This window comes from Chiloscyllium plagiosum, unplaced genomic scaffold (assembly GCF_037043375.1).
Source record: "Chiloscyllium plagiosum isolate Xiang-an unplaced genomic scaffold, Cpla_swu_hap1 HiC_scaffold_22, whole genome shotgun sequence".
NCBI classification, from domain to species: Eukaryota; Metazoa; Chordata; class Chondrichthyes; order Orectolobiformes; family Hemiscylliidae; genus Chiloscyllium; species Chiloscyllium plagiosum.
The window spans coordinates 25,305,422-25,326,582 of NW_028270160.1; the positions used below are offsets into that span (position 1 = coordinate 25,305,422).

Genomic DNA, 21,161 nt, shown 5'->3' on the forward strand with positions numbered 1-21,161 from the left:
CTGACATTGCAATGTTTTAAATTTAGAAATGATTAAAAAAAAAGGAGGGAAAGTAAGGAAGGCAAGAGAGGAGAGGGAGTGGTATTTTTGACAAAGGAAAATATCACTGCTATATTTCAGAGGATATTTCTGAGATATTCCAGTAAAGCTATATGGGTGGAACTCAGAAATGTACTATAGGCCCCCTATAGTCAGCGGGAAACTGAAGAGCAAATATGTAGAGACATCACAGATATACATAAGAATAACAGGATTGTAATAGTAGGGGATTGTAACTTTCCAAACATAGACAGAGATTGCCATAATGTTAAGGGCTTGGATAGTGAGGAATTTGTTAAATGAGTTCAAGAAAATTTTCTTTATCAATATGTAGATGCATGTGCTTGAGAAGGAGCAAAACATGATCTTCTCTTGGGAAATAAGACAGGTAAGTTACTGAAGTGTTAGTGGGGGAGCACTTTGGAACCAGTGATCATAATCTTTATTTGTTTTAAAACAGTAATGGACAAGGATTAGCCTTGCATAAAAGTTAAAGTTCTAAATAGGAGTAAGGCAAATTTTAAAGGTATGAGACAGGGACTTTCAAAGTTGATTGGAGTAGACTATTTACAGACAAAGGGATGACTGGCAAGTGGGAGGCTTTCAAAAGTGAGATAACAAGAGTTCAGAGACATTATGTCCCTGTTAGAGTAGGGAACAAAAGATGAATAAAGATATTGAGGCTCCAGTCAAGAAGAAGAAGAAGGAGTCATATATTAGGTATAGACAACTGCGATCAAGTGAATCTTTTGAAGAGTAGAAGGGTATAGGGGCATTCTTAAGAGGGAAACGAGGAGGGTAAAAAAGAGGATATGAGTTTGCTTTGTAGATAAGGTTAAGGAGAATCCAAAAAGATTCTAGAAGTACATTAAGAGCAAAAGATCAACAAGGTCATCTATGTGTGGAAGCACAGGAGATGGGACAGATACTAAATGAATATTTTGCGTCAGTTTTTACTGTGGAGAAAGAAATGGAGGCTAGAGAACTTGGGGAAATAAATATTGATGTCTTGAAAAGAATCCACATCACAGAACAGGACATACTGGAGGCCTTAAAAAAAAAACATGGTGGCATGGTGGCTCAGTGGTTAGCACTGCTACCTCACAGCACAAGGGACCCAGGTTCGATTCTGGTTTTGGGTGACTTGTGTGTGGAGTTTGCACATTCTCCCGGTGTCTGCATGGGTTTCCTCCGGGTGCTCCAATTTCCTCCCACAATCCAAAGATATGCAGATTAGGTGAATTGGCCATGCTAAATTGCCCATAGTGTTCAGGGATGTGTAGGTTAGGTGCATTGATCAGGGGTGAATGCAGAGTTTGGGGAATGGGTTTGGGTGGGATGCTCTTTGGAGGGTCAGTGTGGACTTGTTGGGCCGATTCTAAGAACTCATAAAGGTGGCTAATCTCCAGGACCTGATCAAGTGTATCCCAGACATTGTGGAAAGTTAGGCAAGAAATTGTGGGGCCCTTAGGAGAGATATTTGTAACATCTACAGCCAAAGGTGAGGTGCTGGAGGACTATAGGTTGTTTAATGTTGTGCCTTTATTTAAGAAAGGCTGTAAGAAAAAGCCTAACAATTACAGACCGGCGAGTCTGATACCAGTGGCGGGTACATTGTTGGATTCTAAGAGATAGGCTGAGAGTTTCCACTGAAAGGTTTAAGGCTGGATTTGAGAGGCTAAATGAAACTTGGAAGAAAAAGTGTGATCTTGTGGGAGAACTGTCTCCAACTGGCATAACAGTCCCGCATAGGTAGTTTTCTATCCCACTTAATATCAGCTCACACAACAAATGCTGTTACAGGTAAGATAACAACAGGGTGGGAAAGGCCCTGAAGTGGCTTTCCATTAAGCTTCACACAGGTTGAGGATGGGTGTATAAATGGCAGGAGATCCACACATTGGATTTTATAAATATCACCTTCAAAACTGCTGCAGACACGTGGAAAAGTCAGCCTGGTATCTTTTTCCCTTTCAACACCTCAGACAATGAAATTGAAAAGCAATGATAAAACTGCATTTGGTATATCTTGCTTACGGCTTTGTTCATGTTTCACCATGTAATGGAAAAAAAACAACTCCTATTATAACACTCATTCTCCAATCCATAGCAAGAAAAAAAATAAATTTATGTTTTAACAGGAAGCATATGTTTGCTGGAGGGAATACTTTCAACACAAAGCAATTCTTATTTAAATTTCCTATATTTAAAAGCTGTTTGTTGGAAGAAATTCACAAATGCACACCTTTCAACCCTCTGCATGTTGATTTTAGCTATCAATTCATTTATGCTGATGACAGCATAACACTGATTGATAGATCTGGAGGTTGGCATCATCTTTTAACTTGAATATTAACTGGAAATACCACTTATGGTACTTACTGTAAAATAAAGGTTGCAGTAAAGACATGTTCACAGAGATTACAAAAAATAGATACTAGTAAAGGGAGACTATTTGGTCTCTAAATAATTTTTCTGGAGGAGTGAAGTTTTCTCAGTTTTAAAAATTCATCTTGAATAATTTTGCAGTCTTTGCCTCAATAATGGTACCCACGAGATCGGAGTTTTAATAATATTTCTACGGAGGCAATTATTCCTATATCAATTTAGAATTTGACTTAAACAGCTTTCTTTTTAATTGATGTGCCTTAATATGAAACACTTTCATATGGTTTAGAATATTTCAGTTCTTAAAACTCTACCCAAATTCTCTTGAAATTTGCTGGTTTAAAATGGATATTTGAACTTAAGTTTGCAGAATTAGCTTATTGCATCTAGTTATTATAATTGATGATTATGAATGACATGACTAGCACCACTATCTGTCTAACATGCTGAATGGTGTTGGAAACAATATATACACCAAATTTTACTTAATAGAAGATAGTTGGGAGCAAAGGGGATTTGACTGGGTGGACGTTTCCTCAGTGTCATACGACATAGAAATAGACAGCTCCCTATAACAATACATCCTCGACCATGAGCTGGTCTCTCAAGGTTAAAATAGTTTTGATTCTAGTTTTGATGGCCCTTTGCTTTTTCCCCATCATCACCATTTTGAAAGGACTGGATCTTTCTGTGCCCGAAGTCTAATATTTTTAGCTGTGACTGGGAGTGTGCCCAGAAAATTTAATATCATTACAGATTTGCCCATTCTTAAATGTATGAGGATTTCTGTCTTACCGTCATTACAGATAGTGAGTTCCAGATTTTCATCACCCTCTGGGTGATAAAGTTTCTCCTCACATCTCCTCTAAACCTTTGCCCCTTTACCTTAAATCTATGCTCCCAATCATTGATCCCTCTGTCAAGAGGGAAAGTTTCTTCCTGTCTACCCTTCCTACACCTCATGTGGGTGAATCTAGACAGGAGGAGGCGGTAGAAGCAGATATGATAGCAATGCTTAAGAGGCATTTAGACAGACACATGAACAGACAGAGAATAGAAAGTTATGGACCATTTATAGCAGAATGGCATCATGGTCAGCACAGATCTGGTGGGCCGAAAGGCCTGTTCCCGTACTGTACTGTTCTAAATCCAAAATAATGTTTTCCTCTTGCAGATAACAATCACACAGCCATGCAGTTAGAATGTGCTTTGAGTAGATTATTGGTTGCCTCAAGGGAATAGTTCAAACACAAAATTTTAGCAATTACAAATATGAAATATACAAAATACATATTGAAAGCATCAAGTGTTGCATTTGGCCGATCTTCAAGATAACAATTCGTAAAATAAGTTTAGTATTTCACTTTTCAATAATGTAAGAATTCCTGTACTAATAGGCTGCAAAAGTTTAAATATATTAATTATAATTCTAAAATCTGGGCAAATTATTAAAATAACAAGATAAAAAGAAAAGTTTAATTGTCAAACTATTCATCAAAGTATTCCATGATGCTAACTCTCTTGCATGTTTGTAAGTTCAGCAAGTAAAAGAGGATTACAAATGAAATAACATCCAGTTTTGTTCAGATCTACAAATCATAACAAATAAACAGTTTTTGAAAATTTTGAGTTTAAATCAATTGAACTGTGGAAATATTAAAACTCTAAAGCTTATAGAATTAAATTTAATGAAATCACTTGTTTCTGTAGTTTAATTCAACCATGAAATCAGTGTGTCTCACATCAAGAGACAGACGCAACATCCGCTTAAAAATTAAATGAGTGCACAGGTCACACTAGATTTGTCTTATTATCTCTGCAGACAGGGCCAAGTGGCAACAGTTAAATACCTAATGAATCAGTCTGTTAAAAAAAATACATGACTGGCTTTGATCTACTTACCAAGTAAACAGCTAGTTGATCACATTTCACCATGTTTAATTTTTAAACTATAATTAAAAATTTGCAACACAAGTTGTTTCAGATAAATATACCTATAATTATAAAGTAGTGCCCAAAACATACATAGAAAATAGGAGCTGGTCAAGGCTATTTGTTTCGCTGGGCCTCCTCCACCATTCAAATGATCGTGACCACTAAACTACATCTTCTACCATTTCTCATTGTACCTTAATTACCTTAACACACTTACCAGAATGCCTGTGACCTTTTCTAAACTGTTTATCATATCTCGTGGATTGTTTATTACAGTTCATAATATTAAATGTAAGAAGCCATTACAATTTATCTTGAAATGTATTGAAGTATTGTTTTCAAAGCTAAAGAGTACACCTTGAAGTAGCAATCTGAAGACGGACTTGTGATCTAGGTTATAGACCAGGCCAGATCCCTTCAATACAATTCAAGCAAGCAGCCTGGACCCTAACGTTGCTGGTTGTTCTAAACAAGTGTAGAGTGGATATTCCAGGAGTGATGCAGTTGGCCCAACCACTTAGTTTTAAACAAAACAGAATTTATTTGCAAGATTACTGAATGAAACACAAACAAAAGAGAACAGAATGTAGAATAACCTAATCTATCCGAAAACCCAACAGATTATCCCTTCTTAATGATGCTGTTCCAAATTCCTACAACAATCCCCATAAACATCTATTAGCAAAAAGGAAGGTAAAGATCAAACACAGCGTTTTACAGGAGACAGAGGAATGGCACAGAGATTCAGCATGCAACACCTTCCATAGAGTAGTTTCTTGGAGCAGCAGCTTTTTGCTTGCTAAAACCAAACCAAACCAAAGAAAACTGAGCTGGGAGAACTGGCCACTCCCCCTTCATGTACAAGTTTTTTTAAAACGTGAAAGCCTTTTGCCTGAGGCAGTATCAGTTAGCTATAATCAAATTGGCCCTAAAACCCATCCAAGCCAGACCTCTCAGCAACACTGCGTTTAAGATCCTTCTGGAAAAAAAAAACCAAGGACAACATAACCACATGAAAGGAGCAGATCCTTCTGGAAAAAAAACCAAGGACAACATAACCACATGAAAGGAGCAGCATCGTCACACCTCCCCCCCCCCCCCCCCCCCCTAAAAAGAAAGGACTATCAATATCCAAAGATGGCTTCATTTCAAACCCCTGAAATTTAAATTGGTAGTATACTAAAACACCATACACATTACATTGACAATAATCAAGCACTACAGTTTGTTTCAGTCTGTCTTACTCCTGCCACCAAGCACCTCAGTTTTTCATTTAAGTCTTGACAATGCATCGGCAATCACATTTTCTCATCCTGTCACACGCATAATTTTCAAATTGAATGGCTGTAACAAAAATCTTCATCTAAACAGTCTGTAAATCCTTAGATTTCTCCACAAACTTAAATGGGTTATGATCAGTGTATATGATAATCTCAGATACATTACTGGTAACAAAAACATTGAAATGTTGTAATGCCAACACCAAGCTCAAATTCTCCTTCTCAACTGTCGAATATTTCTACTGATGAATGTTCAATTTCCTGGAGAAGTACTTGATAGCTCTTTCTATTTCTTGTAGCAGCACAGTACCGACACCTACATTACTCACATCGATAGCCACTTTGAATGGCTTTGTGTAATTAGGCATGGATAATACTGTGACAGTGGTTAACACAGTTTTCAGCCTGTCAAATGCCTTCTGACAGTTCACTGTCCATTGAAACTTCTTGCCTTTCTTTAGCAAAGAAGTGAGTGGAGCAGCCACACTTAAAACTTGGTACAAATTTTCGATAAAATCCACTCAATCCCAGGAATCGTAGTACCGTTCTTTTTGTCAATGGTTTGGGAAACTCCCCAGTTGCTTGTGTCTTTGCATCGCATGCGGCCATTTGTCCATGTCCAATAACATGGCCCAGGAAGGTGACTTGGGCTTTGGCAAATTCACTTTTAGCCAGCTTTATCACCAAGTCTACCTCCTTAAGTCGATCAAACAATTCTGATAAATGTTGCAAATATTCCTTCCATATGTGACTACAAATCATCAGGTCATCAATATAAACTACACGATAATCATGCAAAGATGCACTACTACATTTTGTTTCAGTCTGTTTTCTCCTGCCATCAAATGCCTCAGTTTCTCATTCAAGTCTCGACAATGCATCGGCAATCACATTTTCTCATCCGGCCACATGCACAACTTTCAAATTGAATGGCTATAACAACAAGCTTCATCTAAACAGTCTGTAATTCATTGGGTTATGATCAGTGTATAGGATGCCTGAGATACATTACTGGTAACATAAACATTGAAATGTTGCAATGCCAACACCAAGCTCAAACTCTCCTTCTCAACTGTCGAATATTTCTGCTAATGAATGTTCAATTTCCTGGAGAAGTACCTGATAGGTCTTTCTATTTTCTCTGAAAATGACTTTATTGGTTAGTCTCTGAAACGTAGCTGGTGCATTTTTCATAACCAAATGGCATGACTTTAAACTGATACAGTCCATTCGGCATTATGAAAGCCAAAATTGTCTTCGCTCTTTTGGACAAAGGTTCCTGTCAGTATCCTCTGAGCAAATCCAACTTAGAAATATAAGTTGCGTGTCCCACCTTTTCAACACAGCCTTCCAAACGCGGAATTGGATATGCATCAGTTTTTGTAACTACGTTGACTTTGCGATAGTCCGCACATAACTATTGGGTACCATCTGGTTTTGGCATCATTACTATGGGTGAGCTACAGTCACCGTAACTCACTTCAATTATATCGCCTTGAAGCATGCATTCAATCTCCTTTTGAACCTGTGCCAACTTTAGAGGGTGCTACCAAGAAGGATGTTGCTTAATTGGAACAGCATCACCTATATCTACATTATGTATAATTAGGTTAGTACTTCCCAATTTATTTCTACATATCTCCTCATGCAATAATCACAACTCTTTCAGGTCATTTTGATTTTCCTCTGGAAGGTAACTCAATAATATATCCCAATTTTTGACAACTTGCTCATTGTCCAATTTAATTTGAAACATGCCCAATTCAGAATCCGCTGAACTTGGTTCTTACCTCTGTTTTGTAACCATAAATACAGTCTCCTTTGGCTTTCCTTCTCTGTCAAAATACCTTTTGAGCATATTCACATGACACACTCTGAGATTTCTTTCTGTCTGGAGTCCTTATCAAATAGTACACCTCACTCAATTCCTTTTGACTTGATAAGGTTCACTAAACCTTGCTGTTAAAGGTTCACCGATCACTGGAAGTAACACTAACACCTTATCTCCGACAGCAAAATAGCAAGTTTTTGATTTCTTGTCTGCTTCATGTTTCATTGTATGCTGTGAAAATTTTAAATGCTGTCTAGTCAACTCCCCCAATCTATGTAATTGCTCCCTAAAATTTGTCCAAATATGTGGTCTCTGAATTACGACTTACCAATTTCTTCTTAATCAATTTTAGCGGTCCTCTCGCTTTATGCTGAAAAATTAATTAAAATGGACTGAATTTGATTGATTAATTTCATGCACCTCTGATTGCAATATGTGCAAATGGAATTCCTTTATCTGAAGCATCTGGATAGCCTTGATTATAAGTCCTCAACAAGGTCTTTAACGTCTGACGCCACCTTTTTATTGCTCCCTGTGACTCTGGATGGTACGCAGTAGATTTGTCGACTGGGACAACACATCCATCCTAGGACAAGCCAAACAGAGACACGCACAAGAATTCCCAGAAACACGGCATTCCAACCAGAACTTTACCATCAAACACATTGACTTGGATCCAATTTACCACCCCCTGAGAAAAAGAACAGGAAATGTCATCACCACACAAAATGACATCACCGACCCAAGGAAACCTAAACACATAAGTAGAAAGCGGGCCATGCCACCAATAGTTCATCCAGAGGCTCAATGATGATGTTACCTAGTATGGTGACAAAATATCTGAAACCGAACCTTCCAGCTCAGCGAGCAAACTTATATCCAGAACCTCAACCTGAGCTACAAAACTTCTCAAAACTTGCTAACATCAGAGCTTTCTAACTTCTCATTCCCCTTCAAGGATATCCTTTTTTAACCGTATGCTAAGTTATCCTTATGATCTTCACTGAGATCGACCTTTCGCTTTCCAATCGAGGATTTCTCTTTTTCCCAATTTCTATCCCTCACGGATTGAAATTGATTTTGGAACCCAAACTTTGATTTATTGCCCAAATGAATCATTAACCATTTTAGCTGCTAATCTTGCCATTTTAACTCTCTGCTTTTCCACATGACTTCTCACTAATTCAGTAAGAACTCTTCCAAAATAACGGTCTCTCTAAGAGAGCGTCATAGATTTGCTCTATTTTAATGCCCTGATCTACCTATCAAAATTACTTTGTTTGATCCTTTAAAACTCAATGTAGATTTGATCAGAATCACTCCTTAGATTCCTGAAATAAGCTCATATTCACTTAAGAGGCTTTCCTCACCTCCTAATATGTCCCATAGTGAAGCAATTACCTCATTGGCTCTACCTACAGGTTTTGTTTGGATCAAAACATGGTCACTGGCCATCGCATTTGTTTTGCCACCTTTTCAAATGAGATGAAAAAGACTTCCACATCCTTCTCATCAAATTTAGGCAAAGCTTAAATATATTTAAAGTTTCTCACCAGGCCTTTGGCTACCATGGGTTCGGTCAACCTCACTCTCTTCCTCACTAAGCTTACCTTCAACCTTGCTGAAAAATGTGTTGCTGGAAAAGCGCAGCAGGTCAGGCTGCATCCAAGGAGCAGGAGAATCAACATTTCGGGCATAAGCCCTTCTTCAGGAATGACTCATTCAACTTTTGCCAAAGTCACTTCTTCCACCCCCAGAAAATTCTTACTGACAGAAAGAGACATTGCTATCCCAAGCACTGTTTCAACCAACCAAAATCAACACCAGAACAAAAGACATGAACACCTACCACTTGCTGCCTTTGAGTCCAGCAACCCTAATCCCAATTGAAACTATAGAATAAATTCTGCAAAGGGCTCCAATCTGTTATGGACCAGGCCAGAGCCCCTCAAAACAATTCAAAATAAGTAGCCTGGACCCTCAATTTGCGAGTTGTTTTAAGCAGGTGTGAGTGGATATTCCAGGGGTGATGCAGCTGGCCCAACTGTTTAATTTAAAAACAGAATTTATTTGCAAGCTTACCGAATGAAACACAAACAAAAGATAACAGAAAATGGAATAACTTAACCTATCCGAAAACCCAACAGGTTATCCCAACTGAATAATGCTGTTCTAAATTCCTACAACAATTCCCATAACCATCCCTTGGCCAAAAAAAGGTAAAATCAAACACAGGTGAGAGAAAATGGCAGAGATATTCGGCATGCAACACCTTCTTCCATGGAGCTATTTCTTAGAGCAGCAGCCTCAAAGAAAATTGCTTGCTGAAACCAAACCAAACCAGAAAAAACGGAGCTGGGAGAACTGGCCGCACCCCCCCCCCCACCATGAGGGACATGGATAGCATAAATAGACAAAGTCTTTTCCCTGGGGTGGGGGAGTCCAGAACTAGAGGGCATAGATTTAGGGAGAGAGGGGAAAGATACAAAAGAGACGTAAGGGGCAACTTTTTCAAACAGAGGGTAGTACGTGTATGGAATGAGCTGCCAGAGGAAGTGGTGGAGGCTAGTACAATTACAACATTTAAAAAGTATCTGGATGGGTATATGAATCGGAAGGGTTTGGAGGGAAATGCGCCAGGTCTTGGCAGGTGGTAATAGATTGGGTTGGGATATCTGGTCGACATGGACGAGTTGGACGGAAGGGTCTGTTTCCATGCTGTACATCTCTATGACTCTAAGACTCTAAATTGGCTTCAAAAGCCATCCAAGCCAGAGCTCTTGGCAACTCTGCATTTATGAACCTTCTGAAAAAAAAACCAAGGACATCACACCTTATTAAAGGAGTGGCATCATCACATCTATGATATTAACAATTTGTCTTACAAGAAAACAGTTCTTCATAAAATACATTACAAAAAATCATTGTTCTATGCACATACATACATATAATTCTGTGCATATGTTTATTGAAGTTAAAACAGTTGGGAATACATTAATTTTTGAAATGGGATGATAATCCTCTTCTTTCCTGTGTACTTTTTGTCTAAGTGAACACTGGTCTAAGTAAAATGTGTCAAAATAATCTTTATTTCTGAACCAAGAACTTCCAAAATTGTGTAGTCATTATATAAATGATTGGTAAAACTCATGAACTAATAAAATTAGAAAGCTATCAAGAAATTGAAGACTATCTAAAAAACAAAAAAATCCAAAGATATTGAATGAAAGGTAGTCACAACTTTTAAATATATTTAGACAGGTACATGAATTGGAAAGGTTTAGAGGGATATGGGCCAAATATAGACATGTGGGACTAGTTTAGTTTGGAAAACATGTTTGGCATGGATGAGTTGGACTGAGGTATGTGTATCCATGTTATATGACTCTATGACCCTGTAAGAGGAATCTTTTGCTAGCCTGTAATAGTTCTCTTTAAATCAACACTTTACTTTTGATTTTTCTCCAAAATCCTCCTTTTACCAAATATTACAACGATGTCAGTAACTCTTACTGTTCAGCTCAGAGGCATATATAATGTAGTCGAAGACGTTATGTTTTATTAGTATAAATTCCATCCATTAAGATGTTCCATAACTGAGGCTTTGCTGCCAAGAGCAAGCAAAGCTCTTCAGAAACGGATCAAATGGCTTTTCTGCCAAACCAAAAACTTCCCTTATTAGCAAAGAAAATCTTACATTTTAGTCTGGTTCAACTTATTTATCTTGACTATTAAATATTCAAAAAATAATATTTTATCAGAAATTAATTCTGAATTGGGATTACCATTAACTATTTGCATATTTTGCAGTTGGCAAATATTTATTCCCATTCAAATTAATTTGCTTGCACATGTCTGAGATGTTGACATCGTGCCAAACATGTTCTACCTCGAAACACTGACAATACTTGAGCCTGGGCAGAGCCAATATTTGATCATTTTCCTACCTTTATCCCTCGTTCTTAAAAAAAAAAACTTTTATGGGATGTTGATGTTGCTGCTACAGCTAGGCCAGCAATGTATTTTTGAATTACAACAGTTTGTTGAAGGCATATCCACAGTGCTGTCAAAGAAAGGGATTTAAACATTTCAAATCAGCAAATGAAGAAACAAACATGATTACAAATCAGGATGGTCTATGACTTGGAGGGGAACTTTGAAATGATGATGCATCTTCTGAATTGGACACACTGCTGCCATTGTGTGTTGCTGTGAAGTGAATGCTGAAGGTGGTGGATGGGGCCAATCATGTGGGTTAGTCCATAAGACGTAGGAACAGAAGTAGGTCATTCACCCCATCAGGTCTACTCTGCCATTCAATGAGATCATAGCTGATCTGATAATCTTCAACTTCTCTTTCATCCCTTTTCCCCATAACCCTTGGATCCCTTGCTTATTAAAAATGTCAACCTCAGCCTTGAATATAATTAACGATTCAGCCTCAACAGCCCTTTATAGTAAAGAATTCTGCAGATTCTATACCCTCAGAGAAGAGATTTCTTCTGATCTCTGTCTTAAATATGGGACCTGTTATTCTGCGATTCTGACATCTGGTTCCACAGTCTCCCACAAGGAGAAACAACCTTTGCACATCAACCCTTTAAAGTCTCCTGAAAATCTTGTATTTGTCAATAAGGTAGCCTCTCATTCTTCTAAAGTTGACTACAGGCCTGACCTACTCAACCTTCCCTCTGTACCGTGCCTCCATACCTGGTATCAGCCTAGTGAAGCTTTTCTAGACTACCTCCAATACCAGTATATCTTTCTTTAGATAATGACCACAAAACTGTTCACAGTATTCCAGCTATGGTCTGAGCCAACAGGTTTAGCAAAAACTCACTAATTTTATTCTCCATTCTTTTCGAATTAAAGGCCAACATGCCTTTGCCTTCCTCATTACCTGCTGAATTTGAATGCTCTATTTTTGTGATTCATTGATGAGAATGTCCAAATCCCTCTGTGCTGTACCTTTGTGCAGTCTTTCTCTGCTTAAATAACATTCAGCTCCTCTATTCTTGCTGCCAAAATGCATAACTGCCAATTTCCCTGCATTATATTCCATCTGCCAAGTTACTGTCCGCTTAAGAAATCTGTCTATCTCCCTCTGCAGACTCTGTGTCATTCTCACAACTTGCCTTCTTCCCTATGCCTTGTCCTAGATGGTGTCAAGCTTTCAAGTGTTGGAGTTGCATCCAGGCAGGTGGAGAATACTCCATCACACTCCTAGCTTGTGCCTTGTTGATGACATACAGCCTTTGGGAATAAACAAGTGAATTACTCTTCATAGAATTCCCAACCTTAGCCAAGGATCACATATCCCTTTTATTTTTCAAAACAGTATTTTCAACATGTCCTGCCACCTTCAAAGCTTTACGGAAGCACACCCTTTACATGCTGATGTTTCTGTCCAGCTGTTTAGTAATTTGTTATTTTTACAGATAGTAACCTGTGAAAAAATAAATTAATTTCAATTTTTTTAAAAATTCTCTGCAATTATAGCTGAAGGTAACTTCTACCCAATAAGTTTAACAATGTAAACACCTTTCCAGTTTAGCAATTTTTAAACTGAGGTAATGGAGCCACATTTGAAGAAAACTCAACATTTGCTTCAGCAAAAATCAAGAGTGCCTGAGCCAACTGCACAATTGTTAATTGTTGAGTGGCTTTCTTCTGTTTAAACCTGAGAACTAAAGTGACTAAAAACATTTGCAACATGAAATTGAATGCAAGAGAATGGGATTAAACAACACATTGGAAAATGTGTAAAACATTTAAATGTTACAAAGTGAATTCTTTTATTCTTATGATATTTTCCAATGCAACACAACTATGCTCCATCTATAACTTAGGAAATTAGAAGATATTTGTTTGTATTCAAAAAGATATCAGCAGTTAACAAAATAAATATGACAGTGCAAAATTATTTCTATATTTATCATGAAAATCATGTTAAATGTCATGAAATCTGATGGCCTAGAATGCCGACTTCTCACATACACTGATTAAATGTGAAAACTTGCTGGTCAGGTGCAAGAGAAACATAATAATGATCAAGTAAAATGTTAACATGATCATTCTTTAAAGTACATTTCCATTGGTATTTTAATGGTAAATATTAATGACAAGCATGCATTTTCATATTGCATTTACTTATTTTTGGAAGACGTCCGACTGTACAATTATATATACTGTTTATTCATAATTAGCTTATGTTTAGAGAGAATCTTTGAGCTGTAAAACAGTATGAAGTAACTCTGATTATGATTATTGATACTGATACAAATACCATAAGCATATACATTAAATTATTTTAAAAAGAGCATTTGAATGCATTTTGCCAGGCAAGATTTGTTCCACGTTTCCTTTTATTGCCCCACCTCAAGAGGTACTCTGCAGTTGGCATCACATCAGCTGAAAACTTACATTTGCCCATGTGAATTTGAACATCAAATCAAACTTAAAATATTATGGTTTATTTGAACTGCATCCAGCTTCTGCATTGTATTTACAACTATAATAATATAAATATGAATTTAAATTAAAAGTATAACCTTGCCACTTCTGAATTGTGCATAAATCACCTGAAAATTTATGAAATAGTTAAGAAAGGACTGGCTAGCTAACTGGACAGAGGAGGGTTTCTGGCTTGGAGTGGCCAGTTTGAAATGATTCAAACACAGATCAAGTATAAACTTGGAATCAAATTAACTTTAAAAAAAACTAAAAGCTTTTTCTCTTATGTAAGTTTAAAAACAATGTCAAGCCCAATATAGTACAGATACATGATCTTAGTTCTAAGAAGGGACTTTTATATGACTGTTTAAATCAAACTTCCATTCAAGTTTCATGATATTAATATTAGGATGACATTGCTTAAAATTGTATATTTCTGCAGAACAAAGTCAAGACCAGGTTTAATGTTCAAAACAATTGCAAGATAAAATAAGGGAATCACAAGTTAGAATTCGATATCAGTTTAATACAGCACATTACAAACATCAGAGGAAATTAAATTCAAGCAGAGTACGTACATACACTGAAGCATTCTTGCTAATCTATATCCTTCACACTTCTGAAAACAGATTATTCTATGACCTTCTACAGGGTCAGCAGCCGAATTCCATCAGAGTCAATCCTAGAGTGTTTCCAGAATTAAACCTGCATTTTTAAAATACTTACAACAAACTGCAGCTCTTAGCAGACTTTGAGAATCAGAATTTGAAACAATATTACAGCAAACTTTGCTTTAGCTGGCACCTTAAGAACTGGCACTCTAAATCAACTAGAATAAACTGTGCACCTCAAATACCAGAATTTTACTGTATTATCACGATCTTCACGATGTCCGAGTAGTCAGTTGAGGGTGTGAGTGAGAAGGCTCTCTGCCAGTAAATTTTACTTAAGGCAAAGTTGCATTATTTTTTGTGTGATTTATGCAATAAATAAAATATAACAGTGATGTCTATAATTCCTGCATTACATTTCTATTACTTAGTATATGTTTTTACATTGATTACATGGACTTCTTAATCAACCAGAATACTTGAACAACAGGCACACTACTGGTCCCTTGGTACCAGTTAATAAAAGGTTTAATGTAATAACATCCCTTTCATACTGAGCAATTTCCGAGAATTTAGGGTCAAGCTCCAGATTGCTATGATTTAGGAATTAAAAGTTGTACTTTGTTAACTTACAGGTCCTAGATGTAAACCTTTGCCTTCAACTGAATTTGCAACAAAATCCACTATAGGGTGTAGGTTTGCTCACTGAGCTGTAGATTTGATATCCAACGTTTTGTTACCCGGCTAGGTAACATCATCAGTGGCGACCTCCAAGTGAAGCGAAGCTGTTGTCTCCTGCTTTCTATTTATATGTTTGTCCTGGATGGGGTTCCTGGGGTTTGTGGTGATGTCATTTCCTGTTCGTTTTCTGAGGGGTTGATAGATAATATCTAGAACTATGTGTTTGTTTATGGCGTTGTGGTTGGAGTGCCAGGCCTCTAGGAATTCTCTGGCATGTCTTTGCTTAGCCTGTCCCAGGATAGATGTGTTGTCCCAGTCGAAATGGTGGTTTTTTTCATCCGTGTGTAGGGCTACGAGGGAGAGAGGGTTGTGTCTTTTTGTGGCTAGATAGTGTTCGTGTATCCTGGTGGCTAACTTTCTTCCTGTTTGTCTTACGTAGTGTTTGTGGCAGTCCTTGCATGGAATTTTGTAGATGACGTTGGTTTTGTCCATGGGTTGTACTGGGCCTTATAAGTTTGTTAGTTTTTGTTTGAGAGCCAGAAACCCTAACCACCTTACCATACATCAAAGAAGTCCCAGAAATGACAGCCAGACTACTAAGATCCCTCGGAATCCTAGTAGCACACAAACCCACCAACACACTCAAACAAATCTGTCAATCCCTCAGAAAACGAACAGGAAATGACATCACCACAAACCCCAGGAACCCCATCCTGGACAAACATATAAATAGAAAGCAGGAGACAACAGCTTCGCTTCACTTGGAGGTCGCCACTGATGATGTTACCTAGCCTGGTAATGAAACGTCTGGATATCAAACCTACAGCTCAGCGAGCAAACCTACACCCTAAACCTCAACCTGAGCTACAAACCTTCACAAACCTTGCAAAAATCCACTATATTCTTCAACATGCCAAGCACTTTACAACAGCTTCCTCCTACAATTCAAACGAGTACTTCACAATACCAGTTCATACTGATGTATACAAGACACAGAGATAAATTAGTGTTCAGATGTAAAAGGTGAACAGCCCGTCATGGATAATAAACAAGGAGGGAACATTCAGTATTTCAATCTCTGTGGGCAACTTTGTTCTTGTTCATAATCAAGAGGCTTATCATGCATATTAATAAAGGTAGTTAATTCCTGTCTGGTATTTGTGTAAAGAAATCAGGAAGTTATAAAAAGGTTTTGACATATCATTACTGACAATGAACTGGATAAACACAAGCCAGAAGGAAAAGGGATTGCACATTCAAAATAATGCAGTTATGATTCACAGCAAGAACTCAAATTTATGGTATAACACAAAACATTCTTCATTGCCTATACAATATGGCCCCATTTAGTAGATACTTCTTAACAATTACATAAGCTAGTAATACACACAACTTATTTATTCAACATATAAATGCCTCACATTCTTACAAGGAAGTAACAATCTCACCAAATGTGCCAAAGGCTAGATCCCACGGTGAACTGATGGATTGTTCCACCCCTGTCTTACCACCTTCGTGGTCAGTTCCCTGAACTCCTGTTCCTGCTATTGTGCTTACCATTTCTGATGTAAGGTCAATCTAAGCACAAGAAGAGATAGTGTCTGTCAAAATACATTTAAAATGTTCTTTTTTTAAAATCAATTCCTGATAGTTACTTGAACTATCTTGCATGAATTTCAACTGTCCTCAAAACAGAGGGAAATAAATGTAGTATTGATGCACAAGTCAACTATATGTTCCCCTGCTGGTTGTTCAAATTAATTTCAACACATTGGAAAATCTATCAGCTCCTATAATGTAAGCTCTTTTTTTTGAGGTTCAGTTCAAAACCCTCAGTTGAAGTCCATTTATATTGGCTAGGAGACTATCACATATCCAAGGTTTGGACATGGATCTCCTCAATCTGGGATTGCCACTCTCCACCCTCAGTACTGGAGGAATGCTGTCTCGTTTTTATTATATCAGCTGTATATGGTAGAAATGACAAATAAAAGCTACACTACTCTACTCCAACCACATCTCCTTTCACACAGGGTATCATAACAGGAACAAGTTTAGGATCTACCCAATAGGTTCTTAGAACAAAACTCTTAGAGGACAGAATGCAATGCATCTTGAGTCCCAATTTTAAATTGTGTAATTATATGTAAAATGGGATGAATTTTAAAGCACAAATTGAATTTACTCTGAAATTTTGTGATAAACAATGACTTGATAAACAAAGGCAAGGTTAACATTTTCAATAGAAAAGGAATTCATGTAATGTCTATGAGATGGGTTTTTGGATCAGCTTATGGTACTTCCCACTAGGGAACAGGCAATTCTGGATTCGGTAATGTGCAATGAGGCAGACTTGATTAGGGAGCTTAAGGTGCCCTTGGGGGCAGTGGCCATAATATGGGAGAATTCACCTTGCAGTTTGAGATAGAGAAACTGGAATCAGATGAAACAGTATTACATATGAGTAAAGGTAATTATAAAGATATGAGACAGGATCTGGCCAGGGTTGACTGAAAGGGAGGTATAACGGAAAATGGTGGAGCAACAATGGCAGGAGTTTGAGGGCAATTCAAGAGGCACAGCAGAAATTCATCCCAAGGAAGAAGCAAGATACTAATGGGTGGATGAGGCAACCATGGTTGACAAGGGAAGTCAAGGCCAGCATAAAAACAAAAGAAAAGCATACAATGTGGTGAAGATTCGTGGGAAGTCAGTGGATTAGGACGTTTTGAAAAAAACAAACAGCATAGGATAACAAGACATGCAGTAAAGGGAATGACAATAAAATATGAGAGTAGGCCAGCTAGTAACATAAAAGAAGCTAGCAACAGTTTTTTAGATATTGAAAAAGCAGGGAAAGGCAAGGGTGTACATTGCACAGCTGGAAAATGAGGCTAGGGAAGCAATGTGGAACAAAGGAACAGCAGAAGAACTGAATAGGTACTACCATTGTTTTTGCAGTGCAAGACACCAGTAGCTTGCCAAAGAGTCCGGAATAGAGGTGAGTGTAGTGGCCATTATAAAGGAAAAAGCGCTGAGGAAGATGAAAGGTCTGAAGGTGGATAAAGCACATGGACCAGATGGACTACACCCCAGAGTTCTGAAGGAGATAGTTGAGGAGATTGTAGAGGCATTGGTGGTGATCTTTCAAAAATCACTCGAGTCCAGGAGGGTCTCAGACAATTGAAAAATGACTAATGTAACACCCCTGTTTAAGAAGGTAGGGAGATAGAACACAGGAAAGTATGGGCTGGTTAACCTCACCCCAGTTGTTGGTAAGATTTTACAGTCCATTATTAAGGATGAGTGGAGTACTGGGAAGTGCATGGTAAAATATGGCTGAATCAGCATGGCTAAGGGGTGGTGATGCCTGACAAATCTATTGGCATTCTTTGAGGAGGTAATGAGCAAGTTAGACAAAGGAGAACTTATGGATGTGATCTATTTCGATTTCCTGAAGGCCTTTGACCAGTGCCACACAGGATGCTGCTAAATAAGAGCCATGGTGTTAGGAGGTAGGAACTGACATGGATAGAGGATTGGCTGACTGGCAGAAGGCAGAGAGTTGCGATAAAGGGGTATTTTTCAAGATGGCAGCCAGTGACCAGTGGAGATCCGCAGAGATCAGTGTTGGGACCACAACTATTCACATTATACATCAACGATCTGGACAAATGAACTGAGACATTGTTGCCAAGTTTGTATATGACACAAAGATAGGTGGAGAGACAGTGGTGTTGAAGAAGAAGGGAGGCTGCAGAAAGACTTGTGCAGACTAGGACAGAGTGGGCAAAGAAGTGGCAGATAGAATATAATGTGGGCAAGTGTGAAGTCATGCACTTTGGTAGAAGAATAGAGGTGTAGACTATTTTCTAAACAGGGAAGGCTTAGGAAATCTGAAGCACAAAGTGACTAGGGTGTCCTAGTTCTTAACTCTCTTAACACAAGAGCATAGATGTACTGCTGATATTCGACAAGGCTTTGGTTAGACCGCATTGGAATATTGAGAGCAGTTCTGGCCTTGTATCTAAAGAAGGCTGTGCTAGCCTTGAAGGGGATCCAAAGAAAGTTTACAAGAAATGATACTGGGGTTGAAGAGCTTGTCATATGACAAGTGGTTGAGAACTCTGGATCTGTACTCAATGGAGTTTAGAAGGATGAGGGGCATATGATTGAAACTTACAGAACACAGAGGCCTGAAAAGAGCAGATGTGGAGTTTCCACTCATAGGAGAGATTAGGACCTGAGGGCCCAACCTTAGAGTGAAAAGATGACCCTTTTACATATGAGGTGAGGAGGAATCTCTTCAAAACAGCAGGTGGTTAATCTGTGAAACTCATTGACACAATGGGCTGTGGAAGCCAAGTCTTGAATGTATTTAAGACAGAGCTAGATAGGTTCTTGAATGGGAAGTGGATTAAGAGTTATGGGGAGAAGGCAGGAGAATGAGATTGAGAAACATATCACTCATGATTGAATAGTGGAGCTGACTCAATGGGTGGAATGGCCAATTCTACTCCTATACCTTGTGATCTTATGGTCTAATACAGCGTAAAACTGTAATCAATAAATTTCAACATTGTTCTGAGATGTGTTTTTGTCCAATCTGCACATCCTTTCTTTCTTCCTTTTCTCAAAGACAGTGCTTTCTTTCTGGGCTAACTTCTGCTGGCATTAGTCATCCTCTGATGTCCTATACAAAGGACCATTCTTCATGTGCGAACAAAATCAAATTTGTTCCATGCTATTCAACGTTAGAGTCAGTTCCTGCCCTTGCTACATATTAATATATAGGAAACTTGGCTGACTTTTTTCTCTATTATTCAGGCGCAATAAACTCTTGCAACTTACCATTGTCCCAGCTGAGATTGGCTGTTCAGGAGACAGATTGACCCAGTTATGCTTGTGGGAATTTGCAACATTTGTTCTAAAATGCCATTTTTAGTTTAAGGTGATATATCATGCTATGGATTGGGGAGTGGTGATCATACTAACTTTGCCCAGAGATAGGCCAATGTGATCTAATCACAAGGGGGACAGAAAGCCAAACCAAAATCGACTGAAAAAATCAAGTGAAAAGTGACAGTTTTTAGACCTTGACACTTTAAAACAAGATTGCTGTCTTTCTAGACACAGATGCAGAGAAAGACAAAGGAATTGCTGGCATATTGGTTAAAAGTTGGTTTCAAGTTCAAAATCAAGGGAACGGGGCTGACAGGACATTGACATTTAAAGAACAATGACTCACTTGCTGGTGAAAGTTGGTCCTGGGATAGTCCAACTGATTAGAAAGATTTTCAAAGGACATCAAACATTCTTGCATAGCACAGAAAAGTGCATGGAAGCTGAGGGCATGTTGGGAATTAATTTTGCATTATTACCCATTTGCCAGAAATGCTCACAATAGCAAAAGGAGTTGAAATATCCTATCAGTTGAGCTAATTAGTTAACGCAAAAGCGCCTACTCCTTAGTAGATGTATTAGTCACTTATTTCTGTCAGTTTCTAGGAAATTCAACTCTTCCTAAAAGTTATCAACCTCACGACTATCCTGTTTCAGGTATTCAAGCTACTCATGATTGATTTCCTCAAGTTGAATCATGTGTAACTAGACATAAAACATTTGTAATTCTGGCCTCTTGCAAATCCTTAATTTTAATTGGTCTACCATTGGTCACCATGCCTTCAACTGCCTAAACTCTGGCATTCCTTTTCTAAACCTTTTCTTTAAGATTTTGCTAAAACTTACCTCTTTGGCCAAACTTTTGCTCATTCTGTCCTTATATTTCATGTGGCTGGTCAAATTTTGTTTCATAATTCACGATGTTTTATTGTATTAAAGGTGCTATATTAAATGCAATGTGGTAATGTAATTCCAGCGTACACCAATGAGTTCTTTTTAGGATGCAAACCAGAACAGTATTAGTTTATCTAATGTAAATGA

General features: G+C 38.0%; 1 protein-coding gene across 6 annotated transcripts in view; it reads right to left on the bottom strand.

Annotated features, from left to right (window-relative positions):
• The window catches only part of nhlrc2 (NHL repeat containing 2), a 92,761-nt gene that overhangs the window by 45,618 nt on the left and 25,982 nt on the right, over positions 1-21,161 (bottom strand). For all 6 annotated transcript variants that reach the window (XM_087998870.1, XM_087998869.1, XM_043712792.2 and 3 more), the window contains one exon: positions 16,667-16,796. In XM_087998870.1, the coding sequence (XP_087854996.1) occupies positions 16,667-16,796 (130 nt within the window). The remainder of the gene's footprint in view (positions 1-16,666; positions 16,797-21,161) is intronic.